Source organism: Perca flavescens, chromosome 12 (assembly GCF_004354835.1).
Source record: "Perca flavescens isolate YP-PL-M2 chromosome 12, PFLA_1.0, whole genome shotgun sequence".
In the NCBI taxonomy this organism is placed as follows: domain Eukaryota; kingdom Metazoa; phylum Chordata; class Actinopteri; order Perciformes; family Percidae; genus Perca; species Perca flavescens.
This window is the reverse complement of record NC_041342.1, coordinates 12723139-12742768: the sequence shown is the minus strand read 5'-3', so window position 1 is coordinate 12742768 and position 19630 is coordinate 12723139. Positions and strand designations below refer to the sequence as shown.

The following is a 19630-nucleotide window of genomic DNA, read 5'->3' as shown; positions in this document are numbered from 1 at the left end:
AAAACAAAATCAGTTCATATCGTATTGGATTATTTAATTTTTTTATTTCCTAATATGTAATACATTGAACTGCAAGCAAACATCAGTTCATATTGTATTGGATTAGTTCTTTTAATTTGCTAATACATAATAAGCTACATTGAACTGCAAACAACAACAAAACTTCAAATACGTATTTAAAAAAAAAAAATCTATATCCGTAGTATAATTTCAATCCCTCTCACCACTGCTTGGAAATGTATGCATTTTACTTTGTTTTAAAGATGTGGGGTCAAAAGTGGAGGAAGAAGATATTGGTGACAGGAGGAAGGAAATAAAAGGATTATTTGGCAATGGGAAAGAAACAGGGCACAATGCCTTGGTTAAGTGAGTTTTCCCTCACCACTGTCGCACTAAATGCTTGCTCCTGGGGGAATTACTGGAATTGTTGAGTCTTTGAAAATTATAGAATGTGGTCTAGACCTACTCTATCTGTAAAGTGTCTTGAGATAACTCGTTATTTTATACTATAAATAAAAATGAATTGATTGAGAGAATTTGTTGCTAATAACATTTTTTTCAAAAACATACAGTGAGGAAAATAAGTATTTGAACACCCTGCTATTTTGCAAGTTCTCACACTTGGAAATCATGGAGGGGTCTGAAATTGTCATCGTAGGTGCATGTCTACTGTGAGAGACATAATCTAAAAAAAAAATCCAAAAATCACAATATATGATTTTTTAACTATTTATTTGTATTATACAGCTGCAAATAAGTATTTGAACACCTGTCTATCAGCTAGAATTCTGACCCTCAAAGACCTGTTAGTCTGCCTTTAAAATGTCCCCCTCCACTCCATTTATTATCCTAAATTAGATGCACCTGTTTGAGGTCGGTAGCTGCATGAAGACACCTGTCCACCCCATACAATCAGTAAGAATCCAACTACTAACATGGCCAAGACCAAAGAGCTGTCCAAAGACACTAGAGACAACATTGTACACGTCCACAAGGCTGGAAAGGGCTACGGGGAAATTGCCAAGCAGCTTGGTGAAGAAAGGTCCACTGTTGGAGTAATCATTAGAAAATGGAAGAAGCTAAACATGACTGTCAATCTCCCTCGGACTGGGGCTCCATGCAAGATCTCACCTCGTAGGGTCTCAATGATCCTAAGAAAGGTGAGAAATCAGCCCAGAACTACACGGGAGGAGCTGGTCAATGACCTGAAAAGAGCTGGGACCACCGTTTCCAAGGTTACTGTTGGTAATACACTAAGACGTCATGGTTTGAAATCATGCATGGCACGGAAGGTTCCCCTGCTTAAACCAGCACATGTCAAGGCCCGTCTTAAGTTTGCCAATGACCATTTGGTGATCCAGAAGAGTCATGGGAGAAAGTCATGTGGTCAGATGAGACCAAAATAGAACTTTTTGGTCATAATTCCACTAACCGTGTTTGGAGGAAGAAGAATGATGAGTACCATCCCAAGAACACCATCCCTACTGTGAAACATGGGGGTGGTAGCATCATGCTTTGGGGGTGTTTTTCTGCACATGGGACAGGGCGACTGCACTGTATTAAGGAGAGGACGACCGGGGCCATGTATTGTGAGATTTTGGGGAACAACTGCCTTCCCTCATTGAAGATGGGTCGAGGCTGGGTCTTCCAACATGACAATGACCCGAAGCACACAGCCAGGATAACCAAGGAGTGGCTCTGTAAGAAGCATATCAAGGTTCTGGAGTGGCCTAGCCAGTCCCCAGACCTAAACCCAATAGAGAATCTTTGGAGGGAGCTCAAACTCCGTGTTTCTCAGCGACAGCCCAGAAACCTGACTGATCTAGAGAAGATCTGTGTGGAGGAGTGGGCCAAAATCCCTCCTGCAGTGTGTGCAAACCTGGTGAAAAACGTTTGACCTCTGTACTTGCAAACAAAGGCTACTGTACCAAATATTAACATTGATTTTCTCAGGTGTTCAAATACTTATTTGCAGCTGTATCACACAAATAAATAGTTAAAAAAATCATATATTGTGATTTTTGGATTTCTTTTTTTTTTTAGATGGTCTCTTACAGTGGACATGCACCTACGATGACAATTTCAGACCCCTCCATGATTTCTAAGTGGGAGAACTTGCAAAATAGCAGGGTGTTCAAATACTTATTTTCCTCACTGTATAGTATGTATATCACAAACAGCAGATTACTTACAGTAAGGCTTAAGAAGAACATGTTTGGCACAGTTAAAAGCCAACAAGTAAGAGTCTTTTTTTTTTTTTTAAAGGTGAAGTTAGAAAGAATATCCATAGAGTAAATAGACAGAGCATGTTAACTTTCTCCAAGTCAAACACAGAAAATTGTGTGAAAAAGAGTCAGGAAATAATGCAGGACTGCCTGATTAAAACTACTTGACAAGACAAAATAAAGCAGATAGGTTTTATGCTTTGGACAAAATAATATAACTTTGGGTTTATTCTCATTCTGCTGTAAAACGTTTCAGTCAACCAGGCTCCTGGAGATGATAATAACTTTACTGTAATTATTAGGCTCCAACGGTACATACTGTAGGTAAATCCGTACCTGTACCTGCCTATTCTTGTTTTGCACAAGATAATATGTTGTGCAAAACTAGGATAATAAATAAATGAAGGGTACGGACCGAATCAGAGGAAGGCACTGGTGAAATCACAGTAATAAACAACACAATATAATTATATTGTGATAACATTTTGACTTATATGCTAATGAGCTATAACACTTTTTAGGAGAAGAGAAATGAAGCTGGACAGGCTTCACAGCTACAGACTGTTTAGATTCAATGTTTCACCTGTTCAACATGTCTGGACTGTGGGAGGAAGGAAGGAAACTCACACAGACATGGGAGAGATCGTGACTTTACTGTAAGGAAACACAAAGTTTTCACTTATCCAAATATTTCAAAATCTACTGGATGGATTGACACACTGTTTGGTGCATACATAGCTCAGGGTGTCTCTAGGGTCACAGCAAAGTCCCACCTTTTGGAGGACACAAAAAGGTGGGTGGCAGCAGCTGTGTTTGTTGCATGGGTGAGTCCTTGGTAATGCAACTATGGTCTGTGTGTGTTCTCCTTTTCCTTGGCTGGTCACAATAGAGCACATTTGAGTAGAAGGCACTCTCTAGGTCGAAGCACTAAAAGAGAAAAAGAGTAAATAAATGCAGCAAGTACATATTCAATTATTTTTTCACACCGCTTTGTTTCATAAAAAGAATCCTAAACTGCAAGTTGCAGCTGGCTATATAATGGCAGAAAAAAACTGAATGCAAGCAAATTTCTTTGTTTTAAAAATATCAACAAATGTAAAAGACATCTATCCAGCATGTTAAGCAGTAGAAAATAATTTAGTGCAAAGAAAATCTGACATTTCTTGCAGGTAGCGGCTAGGTTGTTAATAGGTGGCAACTGTGGTTACTGGTTTTTACTAAACCCCCAAAATAGACACTAGAAAACCTTGAGGATATTAGGGTTGTGCTGATAGACGATATCATCGTCCATCATGATGGCTGGCCGACATCACGATGGTTGCTCTCCATCGTGATGTCCCCCCCGTCAAACACACTAATCCTAGTTGCGGGCGCTGGACGGGAAATTGACGAGTGAGTCGGTCTTAAACCAGCAAAGACACAAAGACAGGACATAGGGCTCCTTAAGTGGAAGCTACTTTATCCCCCTTTACGTGCAACCTATTTGTGAAAAAGACCATCGCTTTGAGCAGACTGCTGATTGGCTGTAGTGATACGTTCTCTCTCTCTCTCTCCCTGTCAGTTGTAGCTCGCTCTACCTTCTAGTAACGTTGGACACAGCGGTCTCAAGTGAGAGAAAAAAAGTGTTAAAAGTGGAACGCCATCACACTTTCCTTTCTCCCCTCATTGGACTAAGTTTGTCGACACTACTCTGTGCGTGCATCAATAAGTAAGTCTGAGGTCCTGTAGGTACGGGACGATGTTATGCAGGATTTATGAATGTATGTTAGCAACAGGCTAATTCACGAGGGTGGTATTTTATGTGTGAGCTAATATTGCGCATCTGTTCACGTGCGCTGCAAGAGTTATGTTTCTGTTTATTGAATGCGTTATTCAGTGCAAACATAACCGTGAATGTAGTTTAAACTCAGTAATGATGGTATGTTAGGTTATTACTGTCACTCTGTTGAAGGCAAACGTCCCACTGTACTGTCGTTACGCAGATCACAGACATCTGATTGACTTTACTGCACCGTACTTAAGTGAAAGTATGTCAAGTTGTAAAACCTACCAGCAGGGCACCATTCACCCAGTGTGGAAAATGAATTTGTTGCAACATTTGCCGAGTCGCCTGAATTTGAAGCAGGGAGAGATTAAATCATGCAGGACAGGGGGTAACTTTCTCCAGTAGAGGGATGGGGAAACACTGTCATAGTAACGCTACATAAACTTCAATTCAACTAAGATAGATTCATACAGCAGTCGAAGTGTTTGCACATTGTTTAAGTGTGAAAAAGCTACACCGAACGGTCTAAATGATATAGAACTGTATTTTATCTTCTTTTGGACATATAACTAACCTGAGCGTCATAGTCAACATATTAAGACAAATGCAAACCTATGCCCTTGCTAAATGCTTTACAATTTTTTTTTAACAAAGCTGAACACACAGTAGCTTCATACAGTCTATGAGTTTGTTATCCAAAGAAAAAAAAAAAAAAAAGTACCATACTACTTCAGGATCTGACGCTAGCCACCATTGGCGTAGCCTAACATTGCCTATGTAGAAAGACAAATAACCTAACTTACACACGTGTAACATTCTGTAATTTGTGTGATTTAAATGTACAATATTGGCTGCGGTATCTATATTGACAGCGAACACAGACAAAGAGCAATGCATTCAGACTTTACTCAATGTTTTGGATAATGCTAACCAGTCCCCTACCGTTCTCGCAATGTGTAGAGTAGCAAAACAACCGAGAATGCATCACGTTACATCCTGTGGGGGACGTAAAAACCTATTGTTTATTGTTGTATTGTTGTTTATTTATGGTTATTTCCTGTCCTGACCGGCCTGACAGTGGAGGTCTGCAGTTAGACCCTCTTGGGTTTTTCATGACCATATGAACCCTGTATATAATACATTTGTACTCTAAATTAATGTTTAACTCACCACACATGGCTGTTGATGTCAGGAAATCTGGTGCAAACATTCATTTTGTTCATTTCATCTTTGACATAATTAAACTTTTAATAATTTTAATTATGTACAAAACTCATACCCACTTGTGACTTCTAAACCGGGGTATGAACTGAACCCTGTGACTTTCAGATCCCTAAAGAAGGCTGCCAGTTGGCCCAGTGGTAACAGTCGAGTCCCCTATACAATATTAATTCTACTCTATTATATCGATGCTAACAGTAAATGACATCTAATTGACACTGAGATATAAACACTTACTTCTCCATGACCCTTTTAACATTGTCTTTTAAGAGGACTCCTCCCACCCTGGACAAGGCATTCATCTGAAATTAGAGGAACAATATTTCAGTTTTATCAACAAAAGAAAAAGAAGTAAACAGTGACACATTACACATGAGAGAAATATATGCATAATTATGTTGCTATGACTACAGTTGACCTTACCAGCTTCGGTTTTTCCTCCAGGGAGTCGAGGGATCTATCAAGGAGGTTTAGCACCTCAACAGTTGACGCTTGTTGAATTTGAGTTGCTTTGTACTTTTCTGCATCCCGTTTCTTCAATGAGCGGATATCCTCACGCATTTCCACTAGCATTTCCATCACTTTTCTCTGAAATTCTAATGCAGTGAAACAAATAATTACCATAATTAGAAATGGTATGTCAAGGCACAACCTACTACTGATAACTGTCATAATTTATTGTCCTTATGTTTTTGTTTGAGAGGCTATTGTTTTTTATTCCAAATAGGGGTTTTGTCTTAGAACTTTACTTGCATAAAGCTCAAAAAAAGGCAAATCCCCTTATTTTAGCACAATTCCTGGATGTTAATGGGAAATTACAGCTGCTATTTGATTCCATAGACAGCTGACTATATTAATGTATGCTATATTGAGATATAAATCATTTATAATATATAGCCTATAAATATTGAGATTTTATTTACAATCTATTTCACCCAGCCAAAGTGTACTATGATTATGACATTCCACAATGAGTGAACAAGTCTGGGCTTTCACCACATTAGCCTGCTAACAGATGCCTTGCTGCCACACACAGCTGACATCTGTCTGGCTGTGTGTATTGGGGAAGAGTAAAAGTTATGTAATTACTAGCAATAGGAATCATTAAGATTTTATCTATACTGCAACTACTCTTATCAATCATCTTTATTGGTTTGGTTCTTTATCAATGCTGTTATTGATTCTTTTATATTACTAAGAATTGATTATTTTTAATATATTTTAAAATAAAAACATTCAGTACAGGATTAGAATTTATTTGGATTTTAAATACAAGTAAATATTGTTTCTAGAGAAGCAAGAGCAATGTTTACATCAGCAACGTCACTATATAAACTACATAATCATCAAAGAATAAATCATATTGCTGACATCAAGATACTGAGTGAAGTTTAGAAAGAATAAACAACTCAGACATCAGTAGGGGTGGGAATCTCTGGGCACCTCACGATTCGATTACAATTCAGAGGGCTGTGATTTGATTATAAAACGATTATCGATGCATCATTTTTTCTAAATAGGATCCCTGGATAATTACTAAGCATTTCATTTACGCATTAAAATCCAAAAGAAACATCTCCCAATTAGCTTAAAAAGGACTAGTTTCCATCCCTAATTTACTTCATTAACCTCAGCTCCACGGTCCTTCATTTCATTAACAACCAGTTGTCAGACTCCTCTGAACACTGAAATATAATTATCAGGATGTAACGTACAGTATGTGTACAGGACAGAGTTGTACACCAGTTTAGTCTAAGCTTGTACCTGATGTCCTCAACACTTGACTAGTATGTTAGTTAGTAATGAAATACAGCTGATAATTAAGGTTACTTGGTTACTAATTTTGCTAACGTAACAAATAAATATTTTTAGCGCCTTTCACAGGACCCAAGGACGCTTTACACATAGTTACAGTGACAGAACAACAAAAAGTAATTCAGGATTGAATGCCTTGTTAAAGAGCTGGGTTTTTAGTAGATTTTTTTAAAGTGTCCATACAGGGAGCATTTCAGATCTCTGGGGGGATGAAGTACGCTGCACGTTTAATACCAGACAAAAACTTACTGCTAATATTAGAACTAACCTTCATCACGGTTGAGATGTCGACAATTTCCTTGGAGGTCTTCTTGATCAAATTCTACCTCACTGTGACCACTATCATCTAGTTCAAGATAGGGATGTTAACCGATGACCGTTTGACCGGTGGTTGACCGTTTCAACGTTAACCGGTCCAAATTATTGTTAGTCGGGTAAAAAAATAAAAAAGTGATCTCTAAATTAGGCAATTATAGATATTGGAATAAACGCTACTACAGTTAGCCATCTCATTCCAATATTTTTTTTTCTGTGAAGTGAAATAATCCCTCACGCAAAACTTTTCATAAGGCATAAAAAAAAATAGTTTGGTTCCGGTTTGTTGTCTGTTGAGGTCATGGGTCGATAGGGAATTTATTTTATTTTTTATTTTTATTTTTTTCCCAGTGGCACCAAGGGATAAGTAGGATTTTTTTTTTTGCCTGTACAGTAGCGATGGATACTCAATATTTTCATAACATAGCCTACCTGTTACTACATGTACAGTTGTCGCTTAATAAATTGAAAACATGTAATTCACGTGCATATTAAGTAGCCACATGTATTTGTTTTGGTCTTATAATACAGCCACAGGTTTACCGCTCCAGCGGAGAGGATGGTTCGTTTAGACAGCAGCTACGTTTACAAGAGTTTGTCCAAAAATCAAGATTCGTTGCAATCTAAGAAACAGACTACAAACTGACATCTTTCATTTTAGCTTGTTTGTAAAGTCGCTATTTGCAGAGTAGAGCTTTGTTTGCACAGCGCGGTGAACAAGAGTGGACAGCGCATGAAGAGCACCTGAAGCACATGAAGAGTGTTAGCCACCTCCACTGAGCCCCAGGGACTTGCTGTAACATTAGAGCACTCTAAAGGGTGTTTACCTTTCATTTGATCGGGTTTGCTTGCTACGTTGCCATCCTCTTGAACGACATTAAACACAACATATAGTTCATGAGTGGTTACATCTGCCCTGTTTAACGTGTTGAAGCTCCCCGGCGGCGCAGTAGCGCTGTAGCTGGCCGCCGTGGCCGGTGAGGGCTGGTTGAAGGCGCCGTCCTCACGCTGCTGCTGCTGCCGTAAAACTGGACACGGCAAAGTTAAGTGCCGCTGCGGCGACATAGGGTCCTCTTCCAGCATTGCTGAAGGAAAACGGGCATCTTGCATCGCAAGAGTGCTGTACAAAAATGTAATTATAGTTCGCCTTAAACGTTTTATTTGTGTATTTATTTAATTTGTATCATTTCTTCCCCAAGCTCATAAAATAAATTTGGGTCGCACATTAATTGACAGGGTCGGTCGGAAACCGGAACCAAACAATTAATTTTGTTAGGCCTAATCGCATGTTTTAGCATTCTGAAGGTGCCTGTTTTATCCATTGGTTGTATCTTGTTGCAGTCTATTAGGCAATATTCCGCATAAGATGGGCTTATATTTGAAAACACATTACATCTGCATTTCAGTGGTAACAGATAAGGTGATGATGATCATCATCATCTTTCTTTATTATTGTTAGCACTACGCTCAAACTAAAGCGGCGTCTCTTCGGAGCTGTCATTTTCTCAAATGAGCCACGGAAATGTTACTAATGATCTTCGAACGCTAGACAAACAACTTTATTTTAAACGCGATCACCTGGCTTGTACCCAAACTATTTCAAAAGTAAGGGCCATTTGTCCTCCGATTACATACAAGCTCCTCTGCGCCGCATTTGCGGGACTTGTTTCGCGCTGTAGGTGTAATGGGGACTCTTACTGGTTATGAAACTTAGTCACCAATATGGGGTGTCTAGTCAGGACACGGAAGGCAGGGATATTCCTTGAAGGTTTAATATATATTCTCAAATACAGATGCACAGGCACTATATCTTTAAACACTTTACAGTGTAAGTGTGCTTCTAAAGGAAACAGAAATAAACATCAATGTTAACTAACATAAATACATTTGAGGCTAATAACTCCCTATTTACTTAAATATACAGTGCTCAACATGTCCTGAAAACGGAAACTACAATAAGAATGCCATAAAGCTATACAATGGACATAAAAGCTGTCGTTTACTGTAAACTCAATAATAAATTGTGAATATTAACTTATCTATATAATATAATATAACTGTAACTTACTTGTGGTCACTGACGCACACGAACACCAACTGAAACTTAACTGATAAACTGAAACTCAACTGACAGCCCTCTGCAAGCCAGGGCATGTCTCAACATGTTGGAAAAAAGGGGGCGTGGCCTGAGCGAACACTCTGTACAGGCTCTGTCCATGCTCACAGCACTTGAGCCTTTTGCACAGCCGCCCCATAATTTACAGTGTAAATTATCTCCCAGAAAGGCTCAACTATCCCCAGGAGCTGTCGTCGAGGCATCCTCTGGGATGGCAGGCAACTCAATGAGCTTGGCTACTGGTCTGGTGTAGGTCCTCTCGTCCACCTGCACCTCAGCAGTCCTCACTTTCCCATCGACACTCCTAATGGTCTTCGTGACTCGTCCCACGGGCCACAGTGCACGTGGTAACCTTTGGTCGATTACCATCACCACCGTACCAACAGTGAGGTTCTCCGTGTCCTTCACCCATTTCTGTCTTGACTGCAGGAAAGGTAAGTAGTTCCGTATGAAATGGGTCCAAAACTGGTCAGCTAACACCTGACTGTGCCGCCACCTTCTCCGACTGAGAATCTCAGATTCAGGGTACACCACTTGAGGAAGCGAAGAGTCTGGCCGCCCCATGAGGAGGTAGTTGGGAGTTACGGGATCCACATCAGCTACATCTGTCGACACATAGCCCAGTGGCTTGGAGTTGAGGATTCCCTCTACCTCAATCAGAACTGTCTGCAAGACTTCTTCGGTAACTGTCTGTGCTCCCAGAGTAACGTAGAGTGCAGCCTTAATGGATCTTACCTCCCGCTCCCAAGCTCCACCAAAGTGAGGTGCATTTGGTGGGTTGAACTGGAAACGGATCTGGTGCTTGGCCATCTTGGTCTGCAGCTCTTCGCACATGGCCTCAAAACTCGCTTTGAGCTCATGCTCCCCTCCGCGGAAGTTGGTCCCACAGTCAGAGAGAAGCTCGAAGGGAGTTCCCCGTCTAGCCACGAACCTTCTGAGTGACATAAGGAACGAGTCGGTATCCATGTTAGACAGCACATCTAGGTGGATGCACCTGGTGGTCATACACTTGAAAACTATTCCCCATCTCTTGTCCGTACCCCGACCTCTCTTGACCTGGAACGGGCCAAAGCAATCTACTCCCGTTGAATAAAATGGAGGCTTCAGGAGGCGGAGACGACAAGGGGGCAGATCTGCCATCTTAGGAATAGCAGGCTTTGCTCTCCATTTCTGGCACTCCGGGCAGGATCTCTGATGGCGACGCACAGCTTCGTGGCCCTGGAGGATCCAAAACTTGCGTCGGAGCTCTGCAAAGACCCTCTCCGATCCAGAATGGAGTAACTTATTGTCATACTGTCATATGATAAGTTTGGTAATATGGTGCTTAGGTTCTAGCACAATTGGGTGCACAACATCTTCTTCCAGACTAGTAGAACGGCGCAACCTACCACCTACTCGGATGAGACCCCTAGAGGCGTCGTACTCTGGAGCAAGTGACAAGAGCCGACTGCTGGATGGAAGTGCTTTCCCTGATTGTAGGCACTTGAATTTGTCTGGAAAGCTATCATATTGCGCTCTCTGAAGGATTCTGAGTTCTGCCTCTGCGTAGTCATCTGCACTGAGGGCGCTTGACTGGGAGGCCGCCCCGTGCAGTGACCTACTTGTTGCCTCAAGGAGATCTTCGAAAGTAGAGTAGTCTTCAGCGGCTGGGATCTCTGGAGCAGTGATGGCTGACATAACGCCACAGAATGCAGACCTCTTCATTTCCGTCTCATCTGGGACTTCCACGAAATAAGTTGTGGCTGGCCAGCTCTCACGTGGTAGCTGAAGGAAGGCAGGACCTTGACTAAATTGGTTTGGCTCGGCTAGGTTGGACAGTGTCATCCCTCTGGTGATAGCATCTGCGGGGTTATTCTGTGTGTCCACATACCTCCATGACCGGTGATCCGTCAGCTCCTGGATCTCAGATACACGAGTCCCAACAAACACCTTGTATCTGCAGGACTCTGACTGTATCCAGGTAAGTACCGTGGTGGAGTCAGACCACAGCACTGTGTCCCTCAACTGAAGGGTGAGCTCTCTCTGAATCATCTGGGCAAGCTGAGCTCCGGTGAGGGCGGCGCAGAGCTCAAGGCGTGGCATTGACTGTTGTTTCTTCGGTGCCACTCTTGAGCGTGCCAGCACGAAGGCTACATGGACTTGGCCAGTTGGATCCTCACCACGCAGATAAGCAACTGACCCATAGGCGGACTCTGATGCATCACAGAAGGCGTGAAGCTCGGGGTGATGGCACTTACATCAACGTCCGGTGGGAAGTAGCTCCGGGAGAAACTGACTGTCGGGAGCTGAGGGAGCTCTTCTTCCCATGTAGTCCAGGCTTGTAGGAGGTCGACTGGTAAGTTTGGGTCGTCCCAGTCACGGTCTTTGGCCCACAGTCTCTGGACCAGAACTTTGGCCCTTGTGGTGAAGGGCAGGATATGACCTAGAGGGTCATACTGGCTTGCTAGTATCTTATAGATATTTCGCATGGTCGTCTGGCTTGGGGCTACCGGGCGATGCCTGTAGTGGAGTGTGTCCTCCATGAAGTGCCAACTGAGGCCTAGCGTCATCTCCTGAGCTTCACCATGCATCTGAGAAACCCATCTTTCACTACTGTCAGACTTGGCCTCCTTAGGCAGGTTGTGAATCACCTCTGGCTGGTTACTGGCCCACTGGCGGATATCGAAGCCACCTGCAGCTAAAAGGGATCTAAGCTTCGTCACAAGGTTACTGGCTTCTTCTTCAGTAGGTAGACTCTGCAGGCAGTTATCAACGTAGAAACACTGTTCTACACTGTGGCGGACATTTTCACCTGGTTGACTTGACTCATTGACGTGTTTCTGTAGAGCAAAGATCGCGCAGCAGGGACTGCAGGTCGTCCCGAAAGGCAGGACCTCCCACTGGTACACTGATGGTTGTTCGTCCGTCTTTAGGTTCCTCCAAAGGAACCTCAGCAAGGGCTTGTCTCTGTCCAGCAGGCGGACCTGGTGAAACATCCCTTTAATGTCTCCACTTACTGCGACTCGATGCTCTCTGAAGCGCAGGAGGACTCCGAGGAGTGAGGGTCCTAAGGCTGGGCCTGGAAGGAGGTAGTTATTCAGACTTTGTCTGCCAAGCTGGAAGCTGCAGTTGAAAACAATCCGTTCCTTGCCGTTGTGCCTGACCATGTGGTGGGGCAGAAACCACGACTCCTCTGACGAGTCCGCCTCACAGGAATCAATCTTGGTGGCGTACCCAGCAATCTCTAGTTTCTTGATCTCCTCCTGGTAGGTAGATGCACGCAGTGGGTCTTGTACTAACCTCTTCTCTGTGTTTCGGGTTTTTCATAACAACTTCCTTTGAAACTTGCAGCTTGGGCATGTTTGGGACTCGTAGAAGGGGTGTAGCATACCGACGTACTCCGTTTACTTCTACACGGATGGTCTCGGCCTCCAATAGGTCCACTGAGTACTTGTCCTGTCTGGATCTGGTCACCAACTTCTCACTTTTGAAAGGCAGTGTATCCAACTGCCAAACGTTCAACTTGACTGAACAGCTCAGCAGAAGGGGAGGAAACTGTGGTGAACAAGCACTGTGTGGTGGGAAGCTGTTGCTGCAGGTACTTTGCTGGACCCTGGAGTGTCCAGCCGAGATTAGTCTTGACTGCTGCGGGACCACCAGGGGGACCCAGGTGCACTGGTTGAATCGGAACGATCAGATCAGCATTATCAGACCCAATCAGGAGGGTTGGCTGAGCTCCATCGATGGGTGGGATTGCCAGACCGCGTAGATGCCGATACCTTCTCTGGAGCTGGGTAACTGGGTAGCTGTACTGGGAGAGGCCTAGGTGTTCCCCTGTGAATGCGCCTTGAATGGAGAACCTCTTTGCTGGTTGGGAAGCTGGAGCAATAGTAAAGGACACACGTGAGCCTGACAGTGTCTTGATGTCTTGGCGGATAGTACGGAGTGTGAGGTCTTCTGCTTGACCCTCTACTCCCAGGTGGCGTGCTGCAGAGGAAAGCAGGATGGTTCTCTCAGAGCCATCATCCAGCACTGCATACGTGTCAAGCACTTTATCCTGGTATTGCAAAATGACTCTGACAATCTTTAACAGCACCTGGCTATATCCATTTGGCTGATCCAAATAGTGAGACTCTGCTGTCGACCTGATGGTGGGCTCGTTCTCACTCCTCTGGTTGACTTCATGAAGGACCGAAAGGTGTTTTGACTTACAAAGGCGACACGGCTTCTTGAGGTCGCAGGCAGAGGCTAGGTGAGAACGACCACATCTCCAGCACCTTCTCTTGACTTTAATCCAGTCCACCATCTCTGCTTTGGTAAGCTTAGCGAAGCTCTCGCATTGACTGAGGTAGTGCTCTGCCTCGCAGTAAGGGCAGTATATCTTACCCTTCCCTTGGGTTTGGATAGAATGAGCTACTTGGGATGGGGTGTTGGATGGATGGTTACTGGCACTGCCTGTCCCATGCATAATAGTAGTGATCTTAACCTTGGATTTCTGCTGCTTGAATTCTTTCTTGTCCTTCTCACTGTGTGCTTGAAGTGAGGGCTCAATGTCCAGACATCTGACTTCTGCTTTTAGCCACTCTGAAAAGTCAAGGAGCGATAGCTTCAGTTTATCAGGGTCTTTCCTATACTGTTGACGACGAAATCTCTCTTGCTGGTGCTTGGGGAGCCTGCTTAGAAGGCGCTTCACATTTGAGCCGCAGTGGAGTTCCTCATAGCCTTCACCTCGGAGAGATTTCAGCATCCCGACAAGCGACTGCACTCTGATGGAGAACTCGTCGAGAGCCTTATCATCTCGGATCGGGGGTAGGCGTTCCATGTCCTCTATCTCCTTCAGCACAAACTGATATGGACGTCCATAGCGTTCATCCAGTGCTTTCAGAGCTTCAGAGTAGGGCATACTAGACTCTGCATGAGCTAGCACAAGGCGATGTGCATGTGGAACCTTGACATGCTTCAGTAGGATGGCATACTTGTAATGCTCGGACTGAGAAGGATGAAGGAGTGTGCTAAGTGAAAGGCGTAGCTCCACATATTGAGCCCTATCCTCCTTAGTAAAGTCAGGAAATGTTGGGCCTTCTATATTGGGGGGTGCATGCTGATACACGGTGGAGGGATAATGGGACAACATGGCTGGGTTCCCTTGGTAGAGGGGTTGGGGTACATAAGCAGGCTGATGTACTGACTGGTGCACAGGTGGAGGCACGGATAGAGGCTGGGGCGCTGTCTGGTGCACTGGTGGAGGCACGGATAGAGGCTGGGGTGCTGTCTGGTGCACTGGTGGAGGCACGGATAAAGGCTGAGGTGCTGTCTGGTGCATGGGTAGAGGCATCATCCGATCTGGAGCTGGATTTACATGTAGCAATCTGGGAGGAGCCGCATGTGGGAGATAGAGATGAGGCTCAGGTGGCACCAGATGTGGGTTTCCTAACCAAGGCTCCCTACCTTTCTCATGTTGGCTGCTGGGTGCGGCTGCATTTGGCTGACAATTAGCTGACATGGGGTAGGACAAGAGTGAGCTATGTGATGAGGCATATCTTAGCAAGCCTACTGGCTGCTGTGGACCCTGGGGTGACCCATTTGGATGGCTGGGCTGAAGATGAGCGGCTGTATCATGTTCAGTCTCCTGTCTGATAGCCTGAATGCCATAGCGTGGATCGAGCGTGTGCTGAGGGGGTTGAGTGACTCGGCTGAGAGGCGGAGGAATTGTTAATTGTTTTAGCTGGTGGGTTAGTTCTGCAGATACGCTTGGGTGATCATCAGTTCGGTGGGGGTGAGTAGCACGGACTGGGGAAGGCAGTGGTTCACCTACTCTGTCTGGGTAGAGTCGTACTGGGGTCTGATGCCGTGATGACCTCCTTGACCCCTGAGCTGAGGACCGGGGGGAATGGTGCTGCAGGACAAGCTCCAAAAGCTCTGTTTGTTTCTTAGCCGTTTCACTCTGTTGCCGCGCTGTCTCCAAAGCCTGATGAACGATGGCTTCATTTGCATTCTGCGTTAATGGAATTGAGGATGTGCTTCTAGCAGGACTGAGTGGCTCTCTCTCCTCTTCGTGCCTGTGCATCTGTGCTAAGCTATGTTGACCGACTAAATAATCCTCCAAATATCTTGGGCGTTGGACTTGCCGTTTGGGGCGCACAGGTGAAACAGGGAGGCTGATTCCTTCTTTACTGGTTGCCATATCGTTGACTCTATCCGGCTCGAAGGACCGTTGACTCTATCCGGCTCGAAGGACCATAAATTGTAATGGGGACTCTTACTGGTTATGAAACTTAGTCACCAATATGGGGTGTCTAGTCAGGACACGGAAGGCAGGGATATTCCTTGAAGGTTTAATATATATTCTCAAATACAGATGCACAGGCACTATATCTTTAAACACTTTACAGTGTAAGTGTGCTTCTAAAGGAAACAGAAATAAACATCAATGTTAACTAACATAAATACATTTGAGGCTAATAACTCCCTATTTACTTAAATATACAGTGCTCAACATGTCCTGAAAACGGAAACTACAATAAGAATGCCATAAAGCTATACAATGGACATAAAAGCTGTCGTTTACTGTAAACTCAATAATAAATTGTGAATATTAACTTATCTATATAATATAATATAACTGTAACTTGTGGTCACTGACGCACACGAACACCAACTGAAACTTAACTGATAAACTGAAACTCAACTGACAGCCCTCTGCAAGCCAGGGCATGTCTCAACATGTTGGAAAAAAGGGGGCGTGGCCTGAGCGAACACTCTGTACAGGCTCTGTCCATGCTCACAGCACTTGAGCCTTTTGCACAGTAGGGGATTTAAAAAACGTGACGTGAGTGGAAGGGCGGTGCCGGGGCAGTGTGTGTGTGTGTGTGTGTGTGTGTGTGTGTGTGTGTGTGTGTGTGTGTGAGAGAGAGATGCGACAGAGTTGAGAAATTGCTGGCGCGGCTCAAAATGGCTGTTATTTCAAATAGCGTAGCATATTTTAAACTAAACGGTTAACCGGTTTCAACCGGTTAATGAGGCTTGGTGACCGGTCAAGAAAATTTTTAGTTTTCGCCATCCCTAGTTCAAGACATAAATTAACAAAAAATTAATTCTGCTACAGAAAGAAATAAAAAAAGTGCAATTTTCAGTGATTGTGCTCAGCTGGTGCAGTGCATGAAAGGAAGGCAGTTGTGATAGAAGAGACGTAGGTATGTACAATTATGCATGCATCCTTTATATTGCTACTTTCCCATCCTCTTCTACCGTCACTCTTCTACCAGGAAGTACGTTGGAGGAAGCAGGGAAAGGAGGTAATTCTAAACCTTCATCCTTCAAGATACCAAGCAATTCATCAATTTGGCTTCTTCCACATTTACTTTGTGTAGCCCAGGAAGCAAGCTTTTCTTGCAAGGTTACCTCGTCTTCTTTTGCAGATTCTATGACTTCTTCAGAATCAGTTGACACATATTCTCTGTATCCAAAATCTGAATCTGCATCACCAATTTCATCTGCTTCATTTAAACAACTACTTCCCTCTTCTGCTAGATCTTCACCTTCATCTTCTACATTACAGTGATTACGATTAAAATTTCCACAGCAACCATCTTCACTGCTGCTACATTCCAGTGCGATTGCTGCAGCTTCTGAGTGGATTTTTCTCCAGCGACTCAGATATGACATACCATGTATAGATACTAGGGTTTGAAAAGACTTTTGTAGAAGTTGAAGTATCAACTCAAGCTTTTTACTAAAGTAAAAGTGTAAAAGTACTGGTTTCAAAACTACTTAAAGTATAAAAGTAAAAGTAATGTAAGGCAGAGATCTTCAACAGGGGGTCCTCAGAGTCATTGCAAGGGGGCCTCCAAATTATTGTACATTTTTGAGTCTTTAAAAAAAAAAAAAATAAAATGCCTTAACATAATTCCAACATATTATTAGCAAATATAAATTCCCACTGATGATAGGCTTACTGGCCTATAGGTAAGGTAGTCACTAACATATCAGCCCACAGATACAGTTAATCCTAGATTTACTGTGCCACATATGTAACATTAAAATATGATTTATAAAATCATGCCAACAATTAATATTTTAATAGCTTATGAAAAAACGTACTGTATGTAAGAAGGCTTTAGGTTACCCTTACAGTTATTGTATGCCCAGTTTAATATGCAACTTAATTTCATACAATATGTAGGGGGTCCCTGCTACATCTCACTTTAAGTTAAGGGGTCCTTGGCTTAAAAAACGTTCAAGACCCCTGATGTAAGGGGGGGAAATGCCATTAAGGACAACAACTTAACTCTAAAACACGGGGACAAAATCATATGACTATAATAATGTTACAGTATATTAAAATCATACCTGCAAACTCAGAAGGGCTGAAAAAGGTGACACGTAGGCTATATCTCTTCTGTGTTTTTCAGACAACGGCAGCTACAGTCTGGTGTCAGACTCCTCTCCAGTGAAATATAGACACACTTTTACACCGTTTAGCTCTCAGCATTTTATCATTTACTCCATCTTCTAGCTAACGCTAGGCTAACCTGCTTCCAACTGTAGTGTTGACTAGCGTCCCGTGCGGCGATGTTCAGTTCCCTCTAACGTCCGTTTTCGGAGCATCGCGCAGGCACCTGAGGCACCGAAATCCGTGTTGCTATTCGGTCCGGTAGATAACGGTCGTTAAGGCACCGGTGGCGTATTAGCACCGGGTCTGTACAGGTGTTATGGATCGCGTACAAACCAATAGGGTGTCGGAATAGCTATGTTTATACTTCTCATCCAACCACAATCAAATTCACTCTCTCCGGATGGAGCGATAGGGTTTTTTGTGTGTGTGTTTTTTTGAACGATAGCTGACGAGCTGGAATGAAAACAAGCCGAACTGAAATATGAGTAACGAGGCTATTTTTAAAATGTAGGAAGTACAGATAATTGCGTGAAAACTTTTTACTTAGTAGAAGTAAAAAGTATGCTGTAAAATAATTACTCCAGTAAAGTATAGATACCCAAAATTTCTACTTAAGTAAGGTAACGAAGTATTTGTACTTTGTTACTTGACACCTCTGCAGTTAGGTCTACATCAAGGAAATAAAAAAATACAATGTTTTACCACAAGAAAAATCAGAGGGTTAGACATGCATACTAATATAGGCTAAGCTTCATCACTAAAATGTTGCCAACAATTATTTAAAAGAAGTTTATCACTTAAGCCAGTGTTTCCCCTATCATATGCAGTGTCCACCAGCTACAGCTGTACATTGTGTAAAGAGTAATAGTTATAGAATAGTTATAACTGATTAATGGTTAAAAAGATTTTCAGCAATATCAAAAGGCAATCACACATAGATTGTAAGGACAAAATACAATGTTATTGTCTACAATGTGGCATTCAGTTTAATTTACATTTCGAGTCAAGTAGATGTAATTGAGTAAAGTGTTAAACGTATTACAATGATCTTGATTTTACAGTATCGACAACGTATATTAGTAGACGCAGCTTCCTTACAAAAAGTTACAGCGGGTCTGGATCCAGCTTTCAAAACGTAACTTAACACGGATGACCAAGTAGTCAACTCCGTGGTCAGTTATAACATCATCAGACTATCGCAAAATAACTGTCTGCTTTACGAGGGAAAATATATAACTAGCTAGTCGTCTTGTTTAGACATTCGGTGCAATGAATAATACAAAGTTCATAACACGTCACGTTAGCCTACAGTAGAAGCCTTTATTTTGACAGATAAGTGCTAGCTTGCTGTGCAAAAATCTTTTGAAAAATAAACCATCAAATGGCACTTTCTGGAGAGTTTTGTGCAAAGAAATGGAGAATGATGTGCAAAACTGCAAGGTTAAGAGCCTATACTTTCCATTGTTGTAGTATCAACAGGTATTAGGGCATTTAGCATTTACATTACTGTTAATCAGTCATCACTTGATTACACATTGTATTACCTTGTTATGATATAAGAAGTGACCCATACAATGTGCCAAACATAATGTGCCACATGAAGAGACAGCAGCATATGACTGTAGCAACAGCTGACAAGATTTGGATCTGTGGTGACCAGGTCCACCTCACACAAACTTCCTTCTCCCAATCTTTCTCTTTACTACAAGACACACACACACACACACACACACACACACACACACACACACACACAAAACACAAACCCCTGGCTAAGACGTACTAAAAAAGACGTAAAA

General features: G+C 42.9%; 1 protein-coding gene across 2 annotated transcripts; it reads right to left on the bottom strand.

Annotated features, from left to right (window-relative positions):
• Positions 1-2859: 2859 nt before the first annotated feature.
• On the bottom strand, positions 2860-10624 carry LOC114564744 (uncharacterized). 2 transcript variants are annotated; one of them, XM_028592254.1, is made up of 4 exons: positions 9410-10624; positions 5635-5807; positions 5449-5513; positions 2860-3152 (listed from the first exon to the last, which is right to left on the bottom strand). In XM_028592254.1, exon 1 carries the CDS (start codon positions 10595-10597, stop codon positions 9629-9631), a length of 969 nt encoding a protein of 322 aa, XP_028448055.1. In that variant the 5' UTR covers positions 10598-10624; the 3' UTR covers positions 2860-3152; positions 5449-5513; positions 5635-5807; positions 9410-9628. The 2 variants fall into 2 exon arrangements, with proteins under 2 accessions (XP_028448055.1, XP_028448056.1); XM_028592255.1 differs by lacking the exons at positions 2860-3152; positions 5449-5513; positions 5635-5807 and adding an exon at positions 9084-9181.
• Between the last annotated feature and the right edge of the window lie 9006 nt (positions 10625-19630).

Coding starts and splice junctions, on each gene's coding strand:
- LOC114564744 (XM_028592254.1), bottom strand. CDS start 10,597: ATGGCAGATCTGCCCCCTTGTCGTCTCCGCCTCCTGAAGCCTCCATTT.